The sequence below is a fragment of the Bos indicus genome, chromosome 11 (assembly GCF_029378745.1).
Source record: "Bos indicus isolate NIAB-ARS_2022 breed Sahiwal x Tharparkar chromosome 11, NIAB-ARS_B.indTharparkar_mat_pri_1.0, whole genome shotgun sequence".
Lineage (NCBI taxonomy): Eukaryota > Metazoa > Chordata > Mammalia > Artiodactyla > Bovidae > Bos > Bos indicus.
In genome coordinates, this window is record NC_091770.1 from 32,686,531 (window position 1) to 32,710,454 (window position 23,924).

A 23,924-nucleotide genomic window follows, 5' to 3' on the forward strand; every position below is an offset into this window, starting at 1 on the left:
CAAGAACTCTTTAATATGAGTTGATTTTAATTCCTTATGAATGGTGTTCTAACAGATAACAACATAAAAAATGATAAATTACCTGACCGTCCATCTCTCTGGAAGTCCACATGATACCATTCTCCATCATTCACCTTCTTCTGCAGGGCTTTGATTTTGATTGTACCCGACCCCATGTCTAGGAGGAGGTAGAGGTGGCCATCCAGCATCTCAATAGCAAAGAAGTCTACCTTTATCATCTGTGGGTGCTTGGCATCTTTTTGGTGTCGTGGCTTGCCATGACTAAATAAGATGAGGCCATTTGGCTCCGTTGTACGGAAATCAAAGGATATGGAGCCTGTTTTCTTTGCATTCCATTTAGGCAAAGAGATGAAGGATTCTGGGGTTTCAAAGGTGATTGGGTCCAAAGTTGCAACATTCTCACATTTAAATGCCACCACTCCATGGATCTTCATCTTTGGGTCACCTTGCTTGGCAAGTCGAGATAATTCCAGCCTTACATCATTATTTTTATACACAACCTGTAGGGAGAGGATAATAGTAAGAAATTGTGCCCATATTTTAATATTTCAAACTTATTATCAGTTCATGTAACTTCCAAGTAGAGCATGAAAAGACATACAATGTTTATTGCCTTTTGATGTTCAAGACAGTTTTTTTCAGCCAAATAAAATCCAGGTATCAATTTGTTGAACTATTCTAGCCTAATTTCACTCAAATAATGTGTGTACACACTCACACAAAGTCTCCGTAGCTAACTCAAATAACTTGAATAAATCTGTATAGAAATTTCATTATTTCAAGTGTGTGTAGACTTGCACTTAAAGCATTTGCTTTTGTTATTTGGCTATTATGCTTTGTTTATTAAATATGCTGAGGTTTTTCAGTTTTACCATCTCTGGAATATTTGAAATTAAATACTTTCAAATGCCAGTCCCCTAAAATATAGGATCACTTCCATGGTATATATATCCATGGTATATATTAACTTTGTAAAATCACAATTGAGATAGAAAACATCTTAAATTTTCTCAGAAAAATTATAAAATATGACTAGGATTCAGAAGTTCTCTCTTACCCTGCCCTGCATTAATAACTGTTTGAATAATGTTAGTTAACTCTGGAACTTGGTGTTCTCCCTAAATCCATTAGGTCTATATAACCAATGCTCTTAATGTATACTGATATGGAACAAAGTTTGCCTTATACCCTCATTTCCAAAGGCACTTCACCAAAGTGCTGGGGTAGTTCTCATTATTTGTTTTGGGACTCCAAACAGCACTTTGGACAAATTCACCGGAATGGCTCACAACACCATGCAGCTGCTATCACATCACCATAATAAATTTGTAGCTATTTCGACATAAGGATAAAGAGAGATTCACATCCTTTCTCTACAAAATCCATACCATGGATAATTACATTTCCAAAAGATGTAAGTCAAACTGACTTAAGGATAAATTATTTATCTATGTCCAGATAACTATCTAATTATTTTTACAAAGACACTTGAAATTTCACAGCAGCCAACACTGTCAGTTTCTAAATTCATCTATCCATGTATAAAAATAAACTTGTATAACAGAATAAATAAGCCTGTGTTTGATTAGTGCTATAAAGTTAACCAGGTCAAGACAGCTGTTATTTCTTCTAAACCCATGGTAATTGAGCCAATAATGCGGCTGATAAATTTCCTGATAGGATTTGTTAATGAACGTTCACTTTTCAGAGTGAGTAAAAGTGCAAGTTCTGGCTTCAGACTCCCTGAGTATCATCTCCAAGACTTGTTTATAGAGAGATAATACTTTATGAGCATGCTTAGTCACTCAGTCGTGTTTGACTCTTTGTGACCCCATGGACTGTAACCTTCCAGGCCCACCAGGCTCCTCTGGACGTAGGATTCTCCAGGCAAGAATACTGGTGTGGGTTCTTTCCTACCCAGGGATCAAACCCGTGTCTCTTATGTCTCCTGCATTGGCAGGAAGGTTCTTTACCGCTAGCACCACCTTGGAAGCCCCAACATTTTTCAAGATGGTTAAAATAATTAAAGAAGAAAATGCATGTGATAAAATCTACCTGAAAGGGAATCAATCCAATGCCAAGCACATTGTAAGATCTCAGTAATATCAACCACATCAAACTGTACGATAATAAATATCATCTCTTTATTGTCATCCAGTAGACATAAAGATATGAGTTCTAATTTATTATGAGAAAATGTTCAGAAATTAAGCACACTCATATAATTGGTATATTTTAGATGAATTATGCCAACTAAATATATCACATATTTCAATGCTACTCCTGGTGTTTCAGTTTATTTCTATCTTGAAGAAGGATTATTATAAAGAATATTATATCCCTTATTCTTTGAATATATATGTATAAAGGTTTAACAAACATCTATTGACAACAAATCCACCTGCAATGCAGGAGACCTGGGTTCAATCCCTGGGTTGGGAAGATCCTCTAGAGGAGGGCATGGCAACCCACTCCAGTATTCTTGTCTGAAGAATGCCCATGGACAGAGGAGCCTGGTGGGCTATAGTCCATGGGGGCAAAGAGTTGGACACGACTGAATGACTAAGCACAGCACATTAACAGCAAAAGAGAAATGCACTAAACTATAATGAAAAAGAATTATATTAATTCTTAATATACTTCCTTGAAAAGAGAAAGAACTATTTATTAACCCTCGGGAAAGATGATATATACGGTTGATTTCTCTGAGAATCTTTAAAAGTGAAAGTGAATGTAGCTCAGTTGTGTCTGACTCTTCATGACCCTACGGACTATACAGTCCATGGAATTATCCAGGCCAGCATACTGGAGTGGGCAGCCTTTCCTTTTTCAGGGATCTTTCCAACCCAGGGATTGAACCTAGGTCTTCCACACTGCAGGCAGATTCTTTAACAGCTGAGCCACAAGGAAATCTTCAGAATTGGATAAAATGCTATTCATGGCAGATTTTCTAAGTTTCATCACCTCTCACCATGATTTTAAAGCTACCTAAGCCTAATTTTTGTTCATTTTTCCTGATGATTTATATCTTAATATGTGGAGATTCTTCTGACATTAATCAGGAATGAGTATTTTCTGACCCAAATGATGCAGATGATAATGCTGATCCATGCTAACATATCACCATAAAATAGAACTATAGCAATGGAATTGGATGTTTTTGACAGGAGCAAGTGTGTATAAGGTACATTGTCTCATGATTCCCACACATCAGCTACCAGAAAGCTGAAAATATGTAGGGTTAGGGCAATTTTAAGTGAGAATTTCAGTGAGAGATTTAAAATCTCATGAGTGAATGGGGTGCCCTGGTGATTCAGGAAGATTCAGGGAGATGGAGAAGAAACATTAGGATTCCCTAGATCATAATACTTAGGCTAAGCCATGCACTATGCCCTACCACCCAAAATGGGAAAATAAATCTCCACCAAAATGTCTGCTCTATGCAGGCAAAAACCCTGCAACAAGATCAGTGCTTGGCATGGAGCAGATATTCAATAAACACTTGCTGAGAGTTGAATAATATTCTTTCTTCATTTTTTAAAACCTACTTCACATATTATTAATAACAATATTTACAAGTACAGTTAAAAAATAACAGAATGTGGTATTATGCACCCATATCATAACCTAGCTATAATTTTTAGCCAATTTTCCTAGAAAAATGTGAAAACTTACATACACGTTCAGTTACAAATGGCAAGCTGACCTATCACCTTCAAACTAATTTTATGGGGTAGAAACTACTTTCACAGTAAAACACCTGAGTTAAAATTCTCCAGTAGTGAAATAATTTTTCTAGAAGAACTATCTTGAGCACGATTTTTTTTTTCTTCTCATTTCGTATATTTTGAAAGGCAACTCTAGAAGACAGAAGAGTGATATTGGATAGGCAGGCTGATGGCTCTCAGACCTATCCAACTGCTTCATCTGACCCAGATTTCATAAGCACTATACTTTTCTAAGGCTAGACTTACTCTTAAAATGCACTGAACATAGTTCAGTTATGATGAGTGGCCAGTAAGCACTCCAAATCTTTTTTTTTTTTTTCTTTTGCTTCCTTCTGAGATAGTATGGTCTCTAATCTACAAATTGTTATTCATATATGTTTTTCTTATTTATGTTTAAAGTTGCAATCATTTAATAGTTTCAACAAATCTTCATACACTTTATCATCTTAAAAGTTGTTGATGTTTTTACACATTTATTTGGATCTTCTTACAGAATCAATATTTTGGGGGGATACTGATTTTAAGTTTTTCTGAAGAGTAATTCAAAATGTTGAATTTCACTTCCCTGCTTCATGAAACGATAACATAAGCCCCAAAGAAATAGAGACATATTTATTTATTTGCTGGGCTTTTTTTATAGTTTGCTTTAGCTGACATATGATTTCCATACATTGCTATGAGATGATCTTTTTCTTTTCAGTGTTAGAATTCTTAAAATGTCACTCACAAATAAGCAAGAATAAGAGTAATACACTTGTGTTTTTATATGTTTAGGCTTTAAATTTGAGGTGGACAGTCATTGAGTATTTTATTTTATCTTGATAATAATCTTAAAAAGGCAGGAAAAATAAATGGGCTAAAAGACAAAAATTTGGTAGTCTGGATAGACTCAGTTTAAACACAAAGCTTTTACTTAAGTCAGGCTGCCTAACCTCTCTCTGTCTCAGTTTCTTAATTGATAAATCAGACCCCCAAAAAGGAAAGGAATGTTAAATCCATAAATCCTTGAGCTTTTTCCCCTCAGTCTCTGCAATTCGGGGCAGAGGTAAAAGATCCCCCATTGCTCCTTCTCTTTGTTTGGATTTCCTGGTTGTGATTTTGATGCCAAGATATTGTTCCCTATTCTGAGCTGTATCAAACTCTAGTCAGTCAGCTCAGTTGCTCAGTCGTGTCCGACTCTTTGCAACCCCATGGACAGCAGCACGCCAGACCTCCCTGTCCATCACCAACTCCTAGAGCCTACTCAAACTCATATCCATCATGTCGGTGACGCCATTCAACCATCTCATCCTCTTTCGTCCTCTACTCCTCCTGCCTTTAATCTTTCTCACCATCAGAGTCTTTTCCAATGAGTCAGTTCTTTGCATCAGGTAGCCAAAGTACTGGAGTTTCAGCTTCAGCATCAATCCTTCCAAAGTTATTCAGGACTGATTCCCTTTAGGATGGACTGGTTGGATCTCCTTGAAGTTCAAGGGACTCTCAAGAGTCCTCTCCAACAGAACAGTTCCAAAGCATCAATTCTTTGGTGCTCAGCTTTCTTTATAGTCCAACTCTCACATCCATACATGACTACTAGAAAACCACAGCTTTGACTAGATGGACCTTTGTTGGCAAAGTAATGTCTCTGCTTTTTAATATGCTGTCTAGGTTGGTCAAACTTTAATCCATTAGTAAAGAGAATGTTCACCACATCTTTGGGTACACAGACATGCCTCAAGAATTCTATCTATCTAATGTTTGTACAGATGATGTTGAAGATATTGGCTGATACATAAATCTCTTTCCACATGAGGATATGTGCATGAAATAAGCAGATCATTAAAATATGTTTGCCACTCAAATTATGACTTTTGCTGTTGTTGTTATCAATATGTTTTAGTTTAAAAATCTTAATGGTGCTCAAATTAATTAACAGGCATTGATCAAGGATTTTCATTTGTTAACTATCAGAGTAGTAGGGGTTGTGAAATGAGCACTATAGTCGGAGTTGAAGTTCTAGGCAGAGATCTAGACTCTGATGGGGCCCTTTTTGAAAGAACAGGAATGACTCCTTGTAATCTAAGTTTTGTTTTTTCTCTTTAATCACAAGTGCAGTTTAAGAATCTGATTCTCAAGTCAGATTTCAGAGAGAATTCCAGCCCACCCTCTTGTAATCCTGTAACTTTATGAGAGCCCTTCAACCTTTAAGAGACTCAATAGTATCTGTAAAATGGTATAATAATATCTGCCACATTAGGGTTATTGTAAAAAATGAATAATAGCTCAATTAATGTGATAAGAACAGGGCCTGGCACAGAGTAAGTACTAAAATAAATAGCAGCTGCTCTTATTTATGTGGTTATCATTATGAATAACAGTATTATCATTCTTACATTGAATTAATGGAGTTGTACAATATAAGTGTAATAACAAGGGTAATAGTTAACAAGACACGTGGTAGATGACTGGTCAGTGCATTAAAGTAATTAATAGAGTTGTAACCAGCCGAATCAAAGAGATCAAAGCAGATTAGGGCTTTCTTTTTTATTCTGATAGCCCTATTGTAAAGTACACCAAAGGCTTTCTTTAGAGATGAGGTTTCTCGGCCAGGAAGTTTACACAGGAAACTGATGATCCTGGGAGTTTCACTTTTACTCATAAAAAGGAGTTTTAGGCATCAAACTATCACCACAACCACCAGCACCCCCATCTCCACTTCAAGAAGAATCAATTCAGATTTATGGAGGGTTTACTTTCTGCAGGTCATGTTATGAGATGTATGGACATATTATGTTTACTCCTCAGAAGTATCCTAGGAGATAGGGAACATTATACAATTTTATCAATAAATGTTTAGAGGTACAGAGCTCACTGAATGTTTTTCATCATGACCATGTCTAATACTCTGTGTTCGAATATCTAAAGACATTAATTTCAAACTTTGTTTTTGTCTCAGCAGGAAATTTCACTTAGTTTTGGTAGTTGCAAAGTAAGAGATACACAAACAGCCATTTGCTGCCATGCAAAGGGATGACCTTGATATAAATTACATGGATTAGTCTAAAAAAAACAAAACAAAATAGTACTTTTCCTTTCATTTGTCCTGATTAAAATAACTTTAAATGAATCAAATATCATAATTAAGTAGAGGGATTTTCCCATGTGACTATAAAATGTCTCTTCCAACCCAGTATAAGCAGAGGGCCTTATTTTTCTATTTCTATGACTATACTGTGGGTTTTAAACAGTTATGTCTTTTAGGATATAATATATACAAATATATATATACATATATAGACACACAGTCCTCCTTCGATACCTGCAAGGGATTGGTTCCAGAACACTCCTCCCTTCAGTTCAGTTCAGTTCAGTGCAATCACACAGTTGTGTCTGACTCTTTGCGACCCCAAGAATCACAGCACGCCAGGCCTCCCTGTCCATCACCAACTGCCGGAGTTCACTCAGATTCATGTCCATAGAGTCGGTGATGCCATCCAGCCATCTCATCCTCTGTCATCCCCTTCTCCTCCTGCCCCCAATCCCTCCCAGCATCAGGGTCTTTTCCAATGAGTCAACTCTTCGCATGAGGTGGCCAAAGTATTGGAGTTTCAGCTTTAGCATCAGTCCTTCCAACAAACACCCAGGGCTGATCTCCTTCAGAATGGACTGGTTGGATCTCCTTGCAGTCCATGGGACTCTCAAGAGTCTTCTCCAACACCACAGTTCAAAAGCATCAATTCTTCAGCACTCAGCTTTCTTCACAGTATAACTCTCACATCCATACATGACCACTGGGAAAACCATAGCCTTGACTAGACGGACCTTTGTTGGCAAAGTAATGTCTCTGCTTTTGAATATGTTATCTAGGTTGGTCATAACTTTCCTTCCAAGGAGTAAGCATCTTTTAATTTCATGGCTACAGTCACCATTTGCAGTGATTTTGGAGCCCCCAAAAATAAAGTCTGATACTGTTTCCCCATCTATTTGCCATGAAGTGATGCGACCAGATGCAATGATCTTAGTTTTCTGAATGTTGAGCTTTAAGCAAACTTCTTCACTTTTTTCTTTCACTTTCATCAAGAGGCTTTTTAGTTCCTCTTCACTTTCTGCCATAAGGGTGGTGTCATCTGCATATCTGAGGTTATTGATATTTCTCCCGGCAATCTTGATTCCAGCTTGTGCTTCTTCCAGCCCAGAGTTTCTCATGATGTACTCTGCATATAAGTTAAATAAGCAGGGTGACTATATACAGCCTTGATGTACTCCTTTTCTTATTTGGAACCAGAACCCACTCTAGTACTCTTGCCTGGAAAATCCCATGGATGGAAGAGCCTGGTAGGCTACAGTCCGTGGGGTCACAAAGAGTCAGACACGACTGAGCGAATTCACCTTGTTCCATGTCCAGTTCTAACTGTTGCTTCCTGACTTGCATATAGGTTTCTCAAGAGGTCAGGTGGTCTAGTATTCCCATCTCTTTCAGAATTTTCCACAGTTTATTGTGATCCACAGAGTCAAAGGCTTTGGCATAGTCAATAAAGCAGAAATAGATGTTTTTCTGGAACTCTTTTGCTTTTTTGATGATCCAGTGGATGTTGGCAATTTGATCTCTGGTTCCTCTGCCTTTTCTAAAACCAGCTTGAACATCTGGAAGTTCATGGTTCATGTATTGCTGAAGCCTGGCTTGGAGAATTTTGAGCATTACTTTACTAGCGTGTGAGATGAGTGCAATTGTGCGGTAGTTTGAGCATTCTTTGGCATTGCCCTTCTTTGGGATTGGAATGAAAACTGACCTTTTCCAGTCCTGTGGCCACTGCTGAGTTTTCCAAATTGGCTGGCATATTGAGTGCAGCACTTTCACAGCATCATCTTTCAGGATTTGAAATAGCTCAACTGGAATTCCATCACCTCCACTAGCTTTGTTTGTAGTGATGCTTTCTAAAGCCCACTTGACTTCACATTCCAGGATGTCTGGGTCTAGGTCAGTGACCACACCATTGTGATTATCTGGGTCGTAAGTTTAGTTTAATGACTTCCCTTTGCACACCCTCAGTCCAATAAATCTTGGACCACTGAGAATAAAGCAGTTTAATTTATCTTGAATATCTGCCCCCCCCCCCACATACACATATATATCTAGGTGATGTGTAAACTATATGTGGATACATACACACACACAGAGTATACATTCCCCAATATAAATGTGTTTAAATGTAATACACATTAAATCTGCTATCACTGATGTCCAGAAAAAATATACACATATATTAAAATAGACTGTACATCTCTAATAGATAAGTAGACATTATGTATGTATGAAATTGAAAGTTGCTCAAAAGTGTCCGACTCTTTGCGACCCCATGGATTATACAGTCCATGGAATTCTCTAGGCCAGAATACTGGAGTGGATAGCCATTTCCTTCTTCAGGGAATTTTGCCAACCCAGGGATTGAACCCAGATCTCCTGAATTGCAGGCGGATTCTTTACCAGTTGAGCTGCAAAGGAAGCCCAAGGGAAGCCCATGATGTATATATACATCAAAATAAACATACATACATTTATGTATTAAATACTTTTAATTTATATTAAGATAAATATTTAATATAATAATCCATAGTAAATGTAAATATTTTGTATATTAAATACAAATATTTAATAATTTAAGAAATTAGAGAATTCTTGGATAAAATATACAAATAGTCTTACTCAAGGTCTTGGGTCAAAATGTCTTGGCCCAAAAGCAAATTTTAGCACTTATGTAAGTTTAGCACATTCCAAAGGAGGGGTTAAAGCACCCCCCCTCAAAAAAAAAGTCTTACAATTAAGATTAAAACAAAAAACAAAACAGGCTCCCCTCAGTGTTCCTGCCAGCAGGAAGAGATAATTATAAAGAAAAAGTAAAGGCAAGGGGTGTGATGATCATATTTTTTTAATGATTGTACTCATTATTATCCTATCATCTACCTGAGATCAAGTTTCTTATGCTTTAATGGCTTTCTCACACCAAGACCCTAGCACAGAACTTGCTTTATTTTTTTAACTGATCAAGGGACTAATAGGATTTTAGCTTTTCTGAGAATGTCACACCATTGAAGTTTTCATCTAAAATCTGAATACATCCATTGAGGCAGATACATAGCCAGGTGCAGGGACTCGTGTATTTGGAGCGGATCAGAGAAAGGGTAGCAGATGGCAAGGAAAGTGTAGGAGATGTACAAGCCCTGTACAGAGTAGCTCCATACCTCTTTAAAAATAGGACTTCACGTTGAGGAAACTCAGTCTTAAGAAGAGTTACATAAAGCATTTTGAAAGGTAAAAGGGGCTTGAGGGGGTAGGAATTGCTGGTTTTTTTCCCCCCATTTTTTAATCCTATTTAGAGATGATATGCCCATAAAATGTTTGACTAAATCAAAACTCCTCACACCAAAATAAATATTTTATAATAATAATAATAAAATAATTATGGAACATGAAAATAGATTCCAATAGCATCATTTCTCAATAAAGACATATGAAGATCTACCTGTCAATGCAAGAGACACAGCTTCAATCCCTGATCCAGAAAGATTCCACATGTTGAAGAGCAACGAAGCCTGTGTGCCACAACTATTGAGCCTGTGCTCTAGAACCTTGGAACCACCTCTGAACCCACATGCCCCAAGTACTGAAGCCCGCATGCCTGAGAACCTGTGCTCCCGTAACAGGAGAAGCCACTGCAACTAAAGCATAGACCCTGCTCTCTGCAATTAGAGAAAAGGCCACACAGCAGCAAAGACCCAGCACAGCCAAAAATAAACACATTAAATTAAATTTTAAAAAGAAATCCTGAATTTTATTAGAAAGAATAAAAAACAGAATGTGAAGAAATTTTTTAAAAGTCATATGACATTTAATTTGAAACCAAAAATTAGTTGACATATAGATAAAAAAATATTTTGTTTAAGCAATGTAAGGAAAGAAACCTTCTTTTTTTTTTTTTTTTGCTTAGTTCCAAATAAGCATCACCAAATACATCTTATTCATAAAAAGAAGGAAAAGAAAAATCCTCTTGCTTTATCCTTCTGTCATTCCACCATCAGTAAACTACCTCAATTCGGTAGACAACAGTGGATGCCATCTGTACAAGTTAGCCGTAGGGGTTAAAAGAGGAGCTAAAAGACTGTGATGTCCCTGGGTTAACAGCTTTATTTAATGAAGCTTTTAGTGGCATATGGGTGTGTGGCAAAATTACTCCATTAAATGTGGAAAGAGTTCCATTAAATAGGAATGTCTCTTTTTCTCAAAATAAAGATTCAGTAACTCAGTAATGTCTTTGGGGGGGAAAAAAAATATATATATATATATCAAAAATGAAGCACAATAGTCAGTAATATGAGATTTGACATGCTGACTCAGAAAAAAGGTGAAAACTAGATGGATCCTCTTTTTCAGATGAGTACACTGAGGTTCCCTGGAGGAAGAAATGGCAACCCACTCCAACATTCTTGCCTGGGAAATCCCAAGGACAGAGGAGCCCCATGGTCTACAGTTCATGGGGTCACAAAGAGTCAGACACAACTGAGTGCCTGAGCAACCGAGCATTCACACAGGCAAACTGAAGCTCAGAAAAACCAAGGGATTGTTCCAGTTGGCATTAAGCTCTGATTATGAGCATGGATTGGGAACTTCAATGTTCAGGGCTCTTTCAAAAACCTTTGCTAAAAATAAATAAATAAATAGAACAACAAACCATTTCTCCCATAGGCGCAAGCTCATCAGAGGCCCTTGAGCAATTACAAATGAAGAGCAGCTGTCTTCTCAGCAATATGGCAGAAAGGGAACCGTAACTGATTTAAAGGCAATTCTAACTTTAAAACTGCATTAGCTTCACAATAAGCTGCTGCTCAAATATAAAAATAAAAGTCCTGAGGGGAAAACATCTTGCAGTTATTTCCCCTACTAATGGAAGTTAGAAAGACACTGAAAAAGTTAACTAGAAACAATAAACTTGCAATGTTTACTGTTATTTTGCAACTAAGTGATGAAGATATTTTCAACCTCAGTCTTTCATGATCTTGCAGAATGTAACACACCGTAAATTAGGGTTTAAAGCTTCTATTCCAAGCCAGCAGATGCTGCTAATAAGGGCAATGCATGTCTGCTTTATCCAAAAGACTTTTTTAATCATCTGCCAGTCTCAATGAGGAGAAGTTAGCCACATTCCCCACCCTCCGCCCCCTGCCAAGGGAAACTATCTTCCCATCAATCAAAAATGGTAGCTTCAAAATGATAATAATAAAATCCTGGCACCAAATGTTATGTATAGATTAACCAACTCACGTTCTTTTGCATCTCTACCCTCTTGAACTCAGTGAATCTCCCTCCATCATTTGATTTTACAGTTTTCTGAGGGGGGTGGCCATTAGTATATAATGTACCATTTAGTATATGTTCACTGCATTCATGAATACCATTTATGTGGAAAATTCTGAAAGAGATGGGAATACCAGACCACCTGATCTGCTTCTTGAGAAATTTGTATGCAGGTCAGGAAGCAACAGTTAGAACTGGACATGGAAGAACAGACTGGTTCCAAATAGGAAAAGGAGTACATCAAGGCTATATATTGTCACCCTGTTTATTTAACTTATATGCAGAGTACATCATGAGAAATGCTGGGCTGGAAGAAGCACAAGCTGGAATCAAGATTGCCGGGAGAAATATCAATAACCTCAGATATGCAGATGACACCACCCTTATGGCAGAAAGTGAAGAGGAACTAAAAAGACTCTTGATGAAGGTGAAAGCGGAGAGTGAAAAAGTTGGCTTAAAGCTCAACATTCAGAAAATGAAGATCATGGCATCTGGTCCCATCACTTCATGGGAAATAGATGGGGAAACAGTGCAAACAGTGTCAGACTTTATTTTTCTGGGCTCCAAAATCAGTACAGATGGTGACTGCAGCCATGAAATTAAAAGACACTTACTCCTTGGAAGGAAAGTTATGACCAACCTAGACAGCATATTAAAAAGCAGAGACATTACTTTGCCAACACAGGTCCGTCTAGTCAAGGCTATGGTTTTTCCTGTGGTCATGTATGGATGTGAGAGTTGGACTCTGAAGAAGGCTGAGCACCGAAGAATTGATGCTTTTGAACTGTGGTGTTGGAGAAGACTCTTGAGAGTCCCTTGGACTGCAAGGAGATCCAACCAGTCCATTCTAAAGGAGATCAGCCCTGGGATTTCTTTGGAAGGAATGATGCTAAAGCTGAAACTCCAGTACTTTGGCCACCTCATGAGAAAAGTTGACTCATTGGAAAAGACTCTGATGCTGGGAGGGGTTGGGGGCAAGAGGAGAAGGGGACGACAGAGGATGAGATGGCTGGATGGCATCACTGACTCGATGGACATGAGTCTGAGTGAACTCCGGGAGTTGGTGATGGACAGGGAGGCCTGGCGTGCTGCGATTCATGGGGTCGCAAAGAGTTGGACACGACTGAGTGACTGATCTGATCTGATCTGATCTGTCCTTTCCCACTGTCTCACAGTGACATTGTATGCCAGTGTCTTGGATATGCCAAAGCTTCAACATTTCCATCTACTATCATTTTTTTTATTGTATTCATCACTTTTTAACTTAGAAAATCCTCCACCAAGAGATACTTGATAAATGCATTTTCATTTTAAATATTTTTTACTTAATTTTATACATTTGTGTATATAAATTTTTAGTTTTGCAAATATCTGTCTTCTCATTTAAAGTGGAAATCCAAACTGAGTCCCCATACCCAAATAGTAGGTCTTTATATGAACCAGCACAACTGTTAAATAATTCTGTTTCTGCTGATTTGTAAGGCTTACCTACCACACATTAAATTCTTATATATACAAGGTTCTGTTCCTAGCATTTTATTTGTTTTATTGATCTCTTTTTTTTTTTCTTAATCCAGTTCCACTTCATTTAATTATCATAGCTTTATAATATGCTAATATAATTTATGCCCCTCCTACAAAGTCATTTACGTTAATTATTCTCATATTATATGTTGTATCATACAGAGGTTCTTGTTTTCTGCATCAATAAGATAAATATATGTAACAGAATTATTGAAGCTTTCTAAAAGGTAGCAAGTCAAAGCTGGTGGTAAATTACTTATTCAAACTCACTTAAAGAGACTTGACTAGTAAAAGGAAATTACATCTTGCTTAGAATTACATACCTGTTATTATGTTTATTTGTAAAGTTATTATTCATAAGTGATTATAATAATTTTGAGTTGAACACATCAGTGAATCTGGCCTCATGCCAGAAAATTACATTATTTGTTAGCTAGAGGGTAGATATACAAATACAGAGAGAAAATCAGAAAAAAAGAAACAGTGAATGTAGTTATAAGTACACTAATTCTTTTCCAACAGTCATAATGTTCTGGTATGAAGAGTGTGTTGTGAGTCCCTCAAGGATGTTTGGAGGACGACCAGGTGAATGACTGTCAGTGCAGGGGAAGGCAAAACGCCCTCTGACTCCACTTTAATGTGGCTCTCTTCAAGAAGCAAGGCCACTTGTCCAAAGACACACAGCTAGTAAGTGTGGAACTAGTAAGCAGAGGACAAGGGAGAATCTGAATCCTTGTCTCCATAACCAGGAATATATGCTTTTTCCCTTGTTTTTTTCCTTTCCATGGGACTGTTTTCATGGTAGTTAAATTCCCTTCAGCAATAAAAACTGCGGGACTCAACTAAGCCTCCTAAATTTCAACAGCTAGTCATCTAATTTATGATTACTCAAGTTGTGTGAGTCCCCTTTTTGGCCCTGGCTGCCAGCTTTTACTTCTCAATCACACCTCTACCTGAGAAACCTCAAAACAGAGTAAGCTTACATCTAAGACAGCCAAAGCTGTTGTTTTTAGCACCTGAGATGAAAAGATTTTGCAAAGTAGACTTGTTCCTAAGAAATTTTGTGCAAATCTCTTCTGTAATTTTAACAATATCTGATGAAGGCAATGCATTGCATGATATATAGATATGGATATAGATTCATATGGCTATAGATTCCAGGTTAATACTCATTTTAGAGTATTCTTTAAGCATATAGAGTACTAAGTGTTTGGTTGTGGGCACTGAGGAAATAAAGAGTAGCTATTATTGTTACTAGTATGGTGTTGTGTAAGATCTTAGAAGTTTTGACTTTAAATTTTTAGAGGGGCATGCTTGTCATTTAAAAAAAAAAATAAGTGCTACTTCTCTAAAAAGCAAAGAAGCATTCTGTGAAGTAATTAATCACTCTCAAATCTCATTTTAATGCATACTTCCCAGGGCTTTTGTGGTGGTCCAGTGGTTAAGACGCCACATTTCCACTGCAGGGGGCACATGTTCGACCACTGGGCATGGAACTAAGAACTAAGATACATATGGTATGGCCAAAAAATAGAGAAAAGAATAAATATTTCCCAAATTTCTACCCCTATTTCTTATCTCCCATGAATATACATTTTGAGAACTTTCCTCTACTAAATAGTATTTATTAAGGAAATGCTTGATTTTTAAAAAAATTGTCAATGAAAAACATGACAGCCCCTGTAATCCCACTAAATTGATCAAATGATAGCCTATGCAAATTTTTTATTTAGCTTGTGCTAAGCCTTGCGGCTCAGCTGATAAAGAATCTGCTGGCAACGCGGGAGACTTGGGTTCGATCCCTAGGTTGGGAAGATCCCCTGGAGAAGGAAATGGCAATCCACTCCAGTTCTCTTGCCTAGAAAATCCCATGGACGGAGGAGCCTAGTAGGCTACAGCCCATGGGGTTGCAAAGAGTCGGACAGGACTGAGCAACTTCACTTTCACTTTCAAGCATGAGTAAGTATGTAGCCTTTTCAGGGTGTATTGAAATATTAAGCATATGCAACCACTCTTCATTTCTAATTTTAAAGACGCTAAAAAGTATACAGACCCCAGGTTGGGAACAGTGATTTTTTTCAATTATGACTGCTAAGCATGGGGATATTTCTTCTTAATGCCTTCTTTAATTATTTCCTTTGGAAGGTCCCGAGTGCTTCAAATGTCAGAAGGGTTGTGGCTTTTGCCAAGGGTTGCTTAGTTAACTGTTTATTTAATGAATGGGGTTTTCTGTGCTGCTGAATTTCTCATGGCACACTTTAGGGGATTTTTGGCAGCATTTAAATTGGAGAACTGAGAAACATATTGGCTCTACGGAAGCTCAATCAGTTCCCAGGCAGAGCAGTACCCTTGCCAAGAAAAATTCACTAAAATACAAAATACAAAGACCAAACTCACATGTAACCCAAGGAAAACTGACTTTGGTATGGAGAATTAAACAAATCCTGGATCCAAGTGTCTCAGGTGGCCCATGAATGGAAGAGGGGAAATGCTTCGCAATTCTGGGGGAGAAATGGGAATGGAATCTCCTCACTTTGGAGGATGACAATAAGCTTAAATTTCTTGATTGATTGGAAAATTCATTATTTGCTAAGAAAAAAAAAAAGATGAAGTCATGTAATTTCTCACATGTTCCCTCCTAAAAGAGGATCCATCTAAACCTATGTTTATGTTATTGTAAGATGTATTGGTCGCTCAGTCGTGTCCAACTCTTTAAGACCACATGGACTGTAGCCTGCCAGGCTCCTATGTCCATGCAGTTTTCTAGGCAAGAATACTGAAGTGGGTATTTCCGACTCCAGGGGATCTTCCTGTTCCAGGGATCAGACCTGGGTCTCCTACACTGCAAGCAAATTCTTTACCATCTGAGACACCAAGCCCTGGAGAATATACTTGAAAGATATACTCAGTTTACTCATTTTGATGAAGGACTAATCAGTAATTGATTTTTTTTAAAACTCTGCATCCTAGAACAAATGTCCATATGGTTGAATTTTTTAAATGATTCAGCCAGGTTCCTAGACATTGTATAAGCACTGCCTACCAGATATGTTTTCTCTAAGGACTGGAGCAGGAAGATGCCCTGAAATGTCACCTGGACTCTGGAAAGTCCCCAATCCACTAAAAGATACATTTTGTTTTTACTCAACTATACTTCAAAATGAATATGTAACTATGATACAGAATGAGGAGGGAAGTTTTTTTTTTTTTTAAATAAACACTAGTTTGAGAAAACAAAAGAGAATGTAAGTATCTTTCAGCAACTTAAGATGAACAGCACCAGCCTACAAATCATTACTCTAAGCATGTGCTGAGGCTTGTGTGTAATAAAGGCCTGCCACCCACACAGCTCTGATGACAGCTCTCCCTCAATCTGTGGCACTCGCCAGCCCAGCTCCCAATCCCTTTCCCTCTCTGGGAGAAAAATTTTGAGTCAGCCAGGCTCTCTCTTTCTCTCCTGGTTTGCTGAAGGCTCCCTGCATTCTTCAGCAACTAGAAGCCTGGCTTCTTACCTGTTTGGCTTCCTTACCTTTCTTACCATTTTCTCGCTTTATTTAGAAATTAACAGGGCTGGCCACATCTTACCCTAGGTTGGCCAGCTCTCAGGTGGCTTATATGGACATGTATTCTGCTCTTTGGCTTCCCAGGTGGCATGATGATAAAGATTCAACCTGTCAATGCAGGAGACACAAGAGATGTGGGTTCTATCCTTGGCTCAGGAAGATCCCCTGGAGTAGGAAATGGCAACTTGCTCCAGTATTCTTGCTTGGAAAATTCCATGGACAGAGGAGTCTGGTGGGCTATGGCCCATGGGGTCGTAAAGACACAACTCAGTAACTGAGCACATTCTCTTCTTTGGGCCTATTCACTGAGCTCCCTCCTTATACCTTGATTAGCTAGTATGTTGCTTGACATAATATTAATGTGAATTATAATAACATCAGGAATAACTCATAAAAGCTTCTGCTACATACTCTGTGCATTTTTAGCTAATTACATAAAACTCTTATTTCTCATGACAGTCTAGTAATATAGGCATATGAAGGCTCAGAGAATTTAAGTATCTAGTCCAAACTACACAGCTAATATTAACAGATGACTAAGCAGGAGTACAACTCAACATTTATTTGCTTCCAAATTTGTATGTGGTTTTAGTCCATGCTCCCCATTATCCCACGGGACACTGGATGAGTTCCTGTGTACTTAGCCAGCATCATCAATCTCATCATCAATAAGTAATGACACACCTTATGCCTTTTCTTCCACAAAGAGGCTCATCTGACTAATTGTGTTTCTCTAAATACTATTAAGAGAGAGAAAAAAAAAAAAAATCCCCCTGGGTTCCATCCCACTCTCTTTCTCCCTTGAGTTTAGGATAATTATTGTTCACATGGCTGACCTGTTGCCCTATGGCACTCTGATTTGATGTCATACTTATTTTGTGCTCATTTCACTCTTAAGAGCAAATTGCCTGACCATGTTTTCAAATGAGTACAAAACTTGCTTTGAAATTTTAGGATTCCATAAACTGAGATTTTTCTAAGTTACCTTGAAAGTGGAAAAAAAAAAAAAATGAAATTTAGTATCAGTAGGAATGGCATTCTAAGGGCCAGTTTCCAGGCTTTAAATTTAGATTTGGCTACGATAGTCTCCACCCTGAGTCAGCAATAAAATAATGATGTGCCAACCACATGTTTTCATTACATCAGATGAAGCCAGAACAGCAGGGCCAGAACTAGGCTGAAATGGGTGAGACGAATGAGACATGCATCTTGGGTGCAAAATATAAGGCAGGTGGGGGTGGGAGGGAAGGATGCTAAAATTTGGTGATCAAGACAAATAATATCCCAATGCAATATTTTTTAAAATGCAAAAATGTCTATGATAAACAAATTGCTAAACTTTTAAAGAACCATAGGATCAGAATTATTTATTGTTCCTTTCACCTCAGGCTTCAATATAGCCTAGTGCAGCAATGCAATACAGTATTTTTCTAGGATTAAAGACCCCAGTTTAGTCTGTTGGAAACTTTTTTTATTAGAACAAGTGCCAGTAACCAGTAGTAGTTATGGGAAAAAATCATTACCTATCATTAAAATTAGAACCAGAATACACTATTTCAGGTGCCCAAGTCATTAATAAAACCAGTTTTACCCAAAGGATAACAATAGAAAACACTTATAGAGTACTTAATCAGACAATATTTTAAGCACTTCACTCATTTAATTCTCAGGACAACCTGCTGAGATAGAGGAACAGGCTCCCTGCCCCAGGATTCATTAGATGACAATGTCTGAGGAACTAACTACACCACACGATGATTCTGGCCACACAAAGAAATGGAGTCTTTGTCTTAGAGATGAGGAAACTGAACTCACGTGGTCTGAAACTAAGGAGACAATTTCAAACCCAAATGGTCTCTTCAAGGCCCTTGCTCTGAACAATACTGTTCACAAAGACCAAATAATCTGGCCCCTACACCCACTCAATCCTACAGTGTGGTCAACTTTAATAATCATTACCCTCAAAATAAAGATACTGGTGTGAACTCTCATAGAAACTAGAAAAAATTTTAAAGCATACGTATTTTTCAATGGCTTGTCATTGAAATCATATTGAGAGCTATACATACTACCTGAAGAACTACAATAGATCTCTGACATTCACCAATCAATGTATAGTTCAAAAGTATACACTAGACTGCTTACTCAAGGTATTTTTTTATAGTGATGAATAAACAAACATTAGTTCAACAGCTCACAGGCACTGAAAGGCCACCAGAATCCAGCCTCCTAGCTTTTGTGACTGCTGGTAAGCTAACTTTTATAAGTGTATAGCTAGTATTCTTGTATTAATCAGCCAGTGTGATCAAATGGAAGATTAAAAAACCAGAATATAATAATTATATAAATTTCATATCTTTGTGCTCAGTGGCTCTATAATTATATAATGAAATTAGAACACTGTAAAGAATTATAAACAAAAGAATAAAGAATTTAGAGTAAAGCCTTTAGACCATATCTATTACATGGACACTTTTAAGGAATTACTGACACAATTCATGCTGTCATACATGTAGATTTCAGATCATCTAATTTACTACTAAATTAAATAATAAACAAAAGTTAATGGTCCTATTAGAATATTTACTACTAATGTTTTTTCAGGTCCATAACGAGCCAGTATTAAAGTAGGAATACCTTTGAAGAGCAAAACAGAGCAGGCTAGGCTCTTGAGAAAACGCTATTTCAGAAGGAAAGAAGGGTTGGGAGATGGGCTGGCAGTAGAGTACTGAGGTGGGAAAAATCCATAAATAGAATATAAATGTCGTTAATCCACAAAAAACTTGGGCATTTCCATAGCATTGGTTAAGTAGGTCAAGGCTATTAATTATATGTCATTAATTGCAATTTATAATCCCATTCAGAATTCATTTCTTATAAATGTGATAAATCAAATCATGTTCTAAGGAAAGTATCACTGAGGAAAAACTTTTAGTGGATTCTCGAGTGTGTTCATTCACACACGACTTAAGAACTCTCACAATGAATTTCTCACCTGAGGCTTTGTCTTGGTCCCTGGTTGATCTGCAGAAAGCATCTCTAGGCTCTGGCAACTGTGTTGTACATGCAACCCATAGGTCACAAAAAATTAGATACAAAATATGGATAGATTAGAAAAAACACATGCAGACTAGAGGAAAAACAGAATCACTAAATAAGCATGTTGACCAGGGATGGGAGGCTCAGAAGTATTCTAATAAGTATTCTAATATATTATTATATAAGAATATAATGTTATTATAGTACATCCATTTTATGGTAAATTTATGATATGGTGTTCTTTATGATATGTATGATATTGATGTTTTTCACAATGCTCATATGTTGCTGAGTCTTACTGTATACTCAAAGCAACAGTAAGGGCCATAGGTACACACTTATTTTAAAATCAAAGTATTTTCTGTAGCTTGGTCACCTCTGTGATCAGAGAGAGGTGTGTACTCTAGCACCATACTTCATGTGCTGCTGCTGTTGCTGCTGCTAAATTGCTTCAGTCGTGTCCGACTCTGTGTGAACCCAAAGACGGCAGCCCACCAGGCTCCCCCGTCCCTGGGATTCTCCAGGCAAGAACACTGGAGTGGGTTGCCATTTCCTTCTCCAATGCATGGAAGTGAAAAGTGAAAGTGAAGTCGCTCAGTTGTATCCGGCTCCTAGCGACCCCATGGACTGCAGCCCACCAGGCTCCTCCATCCATGGGATTTGCCAGGCAAGAGTACTGGAATGGGTTGCAATTGCCTTCTCTGATACTTCATGTGCTGCTGCTGCTACTGCTGCTAAATTGCTTCAGTCATGTCCGACTCTGTGCGACCCCATAGACGGCAGCCCACCAGGCTCTCCCGTCCCTGGGATTCTCCAGGCAAGAACACTGAGTGGGTTGCCATTTCCTTCTCCAATGCATGAAAGGGAAAAGTGAAAATGAAGTCACTCAGTCGTGTCTGACTCTTCGCGACCCCATGGTCTGCAGCCTACCAGGCTCCATGGGATTTTCCAGGCAAGAGTACTGGAGTGGGGTGCCATTGCCCTCTCCAACTTCATGTGCTAGGCAGTTGTAAATCTCCCTGCACTTGTTGAATAAATATTGATGGAAAAAATATTGGTTATCTCCTATAAATAATGTAAATGCTTTCCCTGGCAACTGTTCCAAATGAGGACAGTAGTGGTAATGACTTTCATACTAATACAGTATCAGCAAGGGTATGAGGAGTATGGGAGGTGAGGATGAAAGAAGTGGATGGGACAGTCACTCATGAATTACAATGTTCAACTTGTTTTGACCAGGTTACAAGAAACCCGTTAGCAAATTAAGATTCTCTTCAAGAAGCAGCCCTAAGTTTAAACTGAAATCAGGATGTCTACAGGGGAATGGAAATCATAGGTTTACTGATTATAACTTTAGCTATAAACCCTAGGGTCTATTTCTTAAAGAAGCCAGTGGACACCAGGAAGCCTCTAAAAGAGATATTGGTTCAAATTATCACAATATAAAATGTTTCCCACCGTGATGATTAGAGTATTGGAAGCACAACTGTAATAGCTGATTGTTTCTAAAAGGTAAAATTATAAATACCCATTTAGAAGATTATGTTTACACAGGGAAGGAAACTCAATCAATAAATTTAAGAATTTGAAGAATACTGTATTGTCTTGAGAAGGCCAAAAGAGAAGTGGATTTTACATTCTTAGATACAACGGAGATAAAATTTGTTACAGGGTAAGCCTGTGTAATTTTCTCATTTGTAATCTTAATTCCTAATTCTCCAGGGTATTTTTGTTTAGGGTAATTTCTCTTTAATGTTGTCTGTTGATATTCCCCCACCCACTAAAACTATGGCTGAACACATTTGAGAAACCAGTATTTCTGCTAGTTTCTCTCTCTTTTTAATTCCATAGTGAAATGATCAAATAAACATTATTTTTTGTTTCTCTGTTTGTTTGTAAAAGCCACAATTTTTTGAGAGGAAAAGTAAATATCTAAAAGGATTTATGCTCTGTAACATTTCAGTGGGAGGGTTGGGGTTGGGGAGGTGCCTGTGAGCCAAAGAGTAAACCACAGAGCAGCAAATAACAGGGAAAGTTCCCACCACACAGGAAGGAAAGGATATTCAGATGTTTGCAGGAAGAGCACAGAAAGAGGAAAATAAAGGAGAAAGAAGGCAGATGGAGTGCCTGTTTTCCTCCACTAGAGCTGAACCTAAAGAAGATCAAACACCCAGACTGGAGAAGTCAGAATCCACTCCTGCTGGTGTCACACTTCCTCGGATGGGGGAGACGGGGGAGTAGGTAGGTAATAAGAGCCTCTCAGAAAAGCCTTGATTTTGATACAGTGCTCTATCCATCAAGGCCTAAGAGCAGAGGTGGTAACAGCAGAGGAGGATATCTGAGGGAAAACTCAAAGGCTCCAGCAGGTTGCAGAGAAGTTCTTGGGTTTTCCAGCTGGGCCCAGAGACAGTACGAGGACCAAGCGACCAGCAAAAGCTTGGAGCCCACACAAGGAGCCTTGAGGAACCTTGGATCTAAAGGCAACACAAAATACAAAGTCCAGAAGGATGTCTGCCCACATGGTTCCTGGACCACTAGCCAGGGCACCCATGTCTCAGTTCACAAAGGATGGCCAGAGATCAGGCTAATGGGGGACATCTCAGGGATTCCAAGGTTGATACCAAGGCAGGCCTTTAGAACAGAAATCCCTCCCCCACATCCTGTGGATGGAAAAAGAGATTTCCCTTTACCTAGGAGAATTTGAAATCTGAGTTGACTGAATATTTACATGAAAGAAATACTTTTAAAAAATGAGAAAACGCATGACCTAAAATTGGAATGTTTCTCTACCACTTGCCCTCAAACCACCATCACCAGGAGTGGGAATTAAGAACAAGACTCAGAGATCAGACCAGATCAGTCGCTCAGTTGTGTCCGACTCTTTGCAACCCCATGAATTGCAGCATGCCAGGCCTCCCTGTCCATCACCAACTCCGGGAGTTCACTGAGACTCATGTCCATTGAGTCAGTGATGCCATCCAGCCATCTCATCCTCTGTCATCCCCTTCTCCTCCTGCCCCCAATCCCTTCCAGCATCAGAGTCTTTTCCAATGAGTCAGTTCTTCGCATGAGGTGGCCAAAGTACTGGAGTTTCAGCTTTAGCATCATTCCTTCCAAAGAAATCCCAGGGCTGATCTCCTTCAGAATGGACTGGTTGGATCTCCTTGCAGTCCAAGGCACTCTCAAGAGTCTTCTCCAACACCACAGTTCAAAAGCATCAATTCTTCGGTGCTCAGCCTTCTTCAGAGTCCAACTCTCACATCCATACATGACCACTGGAAAAACCATAGCCTTGACTAGACGGACCTGTGTTGGCAAAGTAATGTCTCTGCTTTTGAATATGCTGTGTAGGTTGGTCATAACTTTCCTTCCAAGGAGTAAGCATCTTTTAATTTCATGGCTGCAGTCACCATCTGTAGTGATTTTGGAGCCCAGAAAAATAGTCTGACACTGTTTCCCCTGTTTCCCCATCTATTTCCCATGAAGTGGTGGGACTAGATGCCATGATCTTCGTTTTCTGAACAAGAACAAGATTAGTACCCAAAAAATAATTTTTCTCCGCATATCTTCTTTAAATTGCATAAACTTTTTTCTCCTTCCTACCCACATCATACTACAATAGCAAGGCTTGCTGTACAGTTAGAGCTCTCTGATACTTACAATGTATAGTCCATACGAGACAGGTTGATACATATATGGCGTGGCAGCAAATTCTGCTGC

General features: G+C 38.4%; 1 protein-coding gene across 19 annotated transcripts in view; it reads right to left on the bottom strand.

Moving 5' to 3' along the window:
* NRXN1 (neurexin 1) overlaps positions 1-23,924 on the bottom strand; it is a 1,219,761-nt gene that overhangs the window by 677,917 nt on the left and 517,920 nt on the right. For all 19 annotated transcript variants that reach the window (XM_070798634.1, XM_070798636.1, XM_070798622.1 and 16 more), the window contains one exon: positions 83-521. In XM_070798634.1, coding sequence (XP_070654735.1) covers positions 83-521 — 439 coding nt within the window. The remainder of the gene's footprint in view (positions 1-82; positions 522-23,924) is intronic.